The sequence below is a fragment of the Bremia lactucae genome, linkage group LG15, assembly GCF_004359215.1.
Source record: "Bremia lactucae strain SF5 linkage group LG15, whole genome shotgun sequence".
Taxonomy (NCBI): Eukaryota; Oomycota; class Peronosporomycetes; order Peronosporales; family Peronosporaceae; genus Bremia; species Bremia lactucae.
The window spans coordinates 324,782-328,941 of record NC_090624.1 but is presented as its reverse complement, the minus strand read 5'-3'; the positions used below and the strand labels follow the sequence as shown (position 1 = coordinate 328,941).

Here is a 4,160-nt window from a genome sequence, read left to right as displayed (position 1 = left end):
GCGTGCAGTGAGGTAGTTGTGGTGGGCGCGCAAGCGACCTCACCCAACACACTAAGAACTCTAGTGAAGTGACCGCGGGAGCGGTAATCCGTCTCCTCGTGTGCACTTACCAAGTAGGTGGTAAATTTCAGACTGATTTGTATTTAATAGAATTAAATACAAATACCTATTTTTACCAATTAAAATGTTATCTCTATAGATATCATTTAATATGTATTGCGAGCGTATCTTTATAGATACCTCGCGTAACTGATGACGCTAGCCGTCATCATGGATGACGCTGGGCGTCATCCCTCCTAATGTGAATGCACCCATGTGCATCACATCCACAAGGGTTGGTCACAAATGTGCACCACACCCGAGTGTTGGGTCTAATTACTATTATTTAGTAATTGACCATCCCCTTAAGGACACCTAATGCACTTACGGGGACTGTGTAACATTAGAGCAACTTTAGCCCGTTACACGTCGTCTCGGGCATAAAGCATATATTTCTTACTCTCCTGTCTTCGATTCTAACGTTTCTGTCCGTCACGCAAGCCGCTCTTCTTCAATAGCACGTGCACACACTGAAGCAACGTATTCGCCACTTTGAATCTGCAACACATGCAACTACATCTCCGTCTACAGCATACTGAATGCTATCATACACACAACACCCTTTTCCAATGTAACAAAGTATCATTTATCCAGTTACGCGACTTTAAAGACATAAACCTCGATACTCTAATGAAGATAGTATCCTAAAGCTCAGGTTGCGGTGGATGAGCGATGGATGCTCTGTTTTCACAACAAGAAACGATTAAAATCACTACAAATATTGCAACTTAAAATGGAAATACCTTTCAAGATTGTCGAGTATTTTTTTCATTGCTTCATCGGCTTCTTTGTCTTCCATTTCTAGCGTGGCGTCCTTGTTCTTAAATTCTTGGATCTTTAGGCTAAAGTCGTTCAGATCTGGAAAAAGATCCATCCCCTCGTCAAGTTTGCTGATCTCGATACCCGATGAGCTCAATTTCATCATAGCTTCCTTATAACAGGTATCTGTCACTTCTTGAGTTGTCTTTATCAGCTTTAAAAATCGAAGCACTCTTATAATGAAATCCATTTTTGTGTCTGTTTTGTCAAAATTTAACTCTTTTAGAGCTAAAGCGGGATTGGCACGCTCTGTTTCGCTAAGATCTTTTGATAAAGTGTGCGCTGTCCAAATCGATAGGTTCTGCTCATCAATAGCAGCGAAGTGGTGAAAATCTCGATACTCAACTGGGTCAAGTTGGTCAAGCACTGCAGGAAGGAATTGTTGGTCGTGTTCATTCGATAACAAGTCGACATATATCCTGTAGTCGAAAATATAGCGTAGATTTTCGTTTGTAAACTCGGCTCGTTCCTTGGAAAATTGATCAACGAAGACAGCAATTCCTTTATCAATCAGTTCTTTGTTACTGGTCTCACCGAGCGAGAAAACGACGGGCTTCATGATGGCAGCGTCGCTAGTTTCGGTACTGGGGCTGGCTTTGGCAACAGAGCTTGTTTCGGCAGCGGAGCTAACTTTGGCAGCGCGGCCTTTGGTAGAGTGGCGTTCACCTTTGGGAGCGCGCTTATGAACTTTGGGAGCGCGCTTTTTAGCTTTATTAGCGCGCTTATGAGCAGTGCGGCTTGCATCGGCAACAAAGTTTGGTTCGGCAGCAGAGGAAGCTTTAATTGGTGTGCCGGCTTTAGTAGCGGAGCTAGCTTTCTCAACGAGGTTACTATCGGCAGTGGATCTAGATGTGCCCGTGAGAATAGTTTTGGCAAGGGAGGCGACTTCTTCAACTTCGTCTGTGACAGCGCGCACGACATTATTTTCTGCAGTGACGACCTTTCTTATCAAGGGAGGATTCCCAATAGCAGCTGAAACCAAGCTTGATCTTTGTTCCCGCGTGTCACTACCATCGTCATGCACTAGGCCACCGCGGCTCCTTGGCTTTTGTCTACTTGTAGGCCGAAATTTTGGAGGAGGCTTGAGCCTGTGTACTGGCAAATTGATGAGCTCTTCTCCATTCGGATCGAGCGCTGAGCTAGCACTGTGTTGAACAGCAAATATGGCGACGATGTACTTGAGATGCATGGTTAGCCGTAAAAGAAGGATTTTGAGGGAAAGTGGATACGAGGGCGTCTAGGACAAGTCAAAATTATACATAGGACTGATACGGTCCCTTGTGCGTATCAAATCATGCTTATTATGCATGTCAATCACTTCAAGGACTGGTCCGATCATGTCACGTAGGAGAGTGATTATCATGAGATATAATAGTAGAGGTGATAATTAGTTTTCAGGAAGTAAATTGGAAATTTAAGAAGATATTTCAAAAACTTACCTTGCATTCAGCTAGCTAGCGCAGAAGAAGCAATAAAAAAGTCGTCCATGAGCCGTTACGTAGCTGCATCTCAGATTCTGCTTGAAACCCACAATCTGTAATAAAAACGTAACGACAATTTTTAAGCGTCCACTATGTTTCGATCGTCATCAATTGGAAGGTACGGTCTCTGTGCAAATGTAAACAACCCAGGAGGAAAACCATTCGGTCACGCTCCGCATTTACGTTGGATGTTAAACTAAGCGAAACTCTCATGACTTGGATAATTTGACGAAAGGGTACAGAACAAGCTACTAAAGACCGTGTTCGACCGACGTCATTACTCAAAGTAAAATGCACTTTACTGTGGCTCTTGGGCATGTCAGTCCATATGCAACTCAGTAGAGAACTGCCTCGACCAAATTTTATTACCTTCTCGGACCGGAAGCGGTCCCTTCAGCTAATCTTTTGCACAAGCTCTTCCCGCGCACATCATTTATATACATTATGAATAAATCATGTTAGTCCCCAGCTTCTATGTGACAAGATCAGATCAGTGGTTCGAGGGCACGATCTTTGGCCAAAATTGAAATGCAACCCATGAGGAAAGAACATTTAAATAAATTGAATATTTATGCCTTTTATATTGGAATGTAAACGAAGACAGTTTTTAAAGGCCTTAAGCCGAGCAAGCACTAACTTGCCTTTGAGGATAGGGACAGAGCAAGCTATAGAGGACTATCGAATCTTTGAGAAAAGGGTGCACTTTTCTGTGGCTTTTGGAGCATGTCATATCATGTACAACTCAGTAGAGAGCTGTCTCAGCCCGACTTTAACACTATCTTCGTCAAATCTGTTGCGATAAACTGCATCTTGTACAAAATGTTAAGATCTATTTCTCGATTTTCTAGCACGCGTCGGCATCATTTTTCACGATTTGATGGGTTGGGCCAAGATGTCGGCAATTGCAATCTTATGACATATTATTGTGCTTGCAGTTTGAGTATTTATAGGTTACTTCTCTTTTACCCACTAGCACATTCAATAAGCGAAAAGAGACGAACCTTTAGTATTACTGAGTCACGTGAGATCTTAGGTGAATTACACCACTTGCTCCTAATTGATGATTGGCTAGTTTTTTGTCTTTCTCGTTACATAAGTAATATTCTCTTATAAGAGTAATCATAATATTATTTCCTATGAGAGGAACATAATTAAAAGAGGCACTATTTAATAAATCGCCACTTAAAACGGGCTGCACAAATATTATTTCCTATAAGCGGAATAATTAATTTTGTATCCTATAAGAGAAAGTAAGTAAAAAAGTTCAAGTTATTATCTTTATTAAATTGACGGAATAAGACATTACTTATATTGATTGGTTGATTTAAGTAAAAATCAATCTCACAAACTGTCATAAGACACGATTGTGCGGTAAGCAAGTAGGCGCCATGCATATTTTGTAATGGGGCACACAGCGGTTGGAGAACCGTTGTTGTGGTACATTTACTTTATGGGTAAAATACCCTTTTATCTAATTTTCAAATTGTTACTTACTTAAATCCCATTTATTATGGGTAATAAATGTGGTCGCCGCCAGATATAAATCTGGCGGCCAAAATCCTATTTGAATTAGCTAGGGTAAGGTTTTAGATTTAAATAAATAAATAAAGTTCAGTCCCTCTTTTGATCTTAAAACGTTGAGTGCCTTCCTAAGGCTTGCGCATTGATCCTTCATGCGGTACGAAGCCTCCCTGATCGGTCAGGTACAGGACCATTTAGCGGCATCTATGCCAGCCCGGTACATCTCTGTACCTGACTCAG

The 4,160-nt window shown here is 41.6% G+C and overlaps 1 protein-coding gene across 1 annotated transcript; it reads right to left on the bottom strand.

Moving 5' to 3' along the window:
• Positions 1–531: 531 nt before the first annotated feature.
• Positions 532–2,150, bottom strand: CCR75_007471 (uncharacterized protein; the record flags this gene model as incomplete). Its single annotated transcript, XM_067965531.1, has 2 exons — positions 843–2,150; positions 532–589 (listed from the first exon to the last, which is right to left on the bottom strand). The coding sequence occupies exons 1-2, from the start codon at positions 2,105–2,107 to the stop codon at positions 532–534; spliced, it is 1,323 nt and encodes a 440-aa protein (XP_067819246.1). The 5' UTR covers positions 2,108–2,150.
• Positions 2,151–4,160: the final 2,010 nt, after the last annotated feature.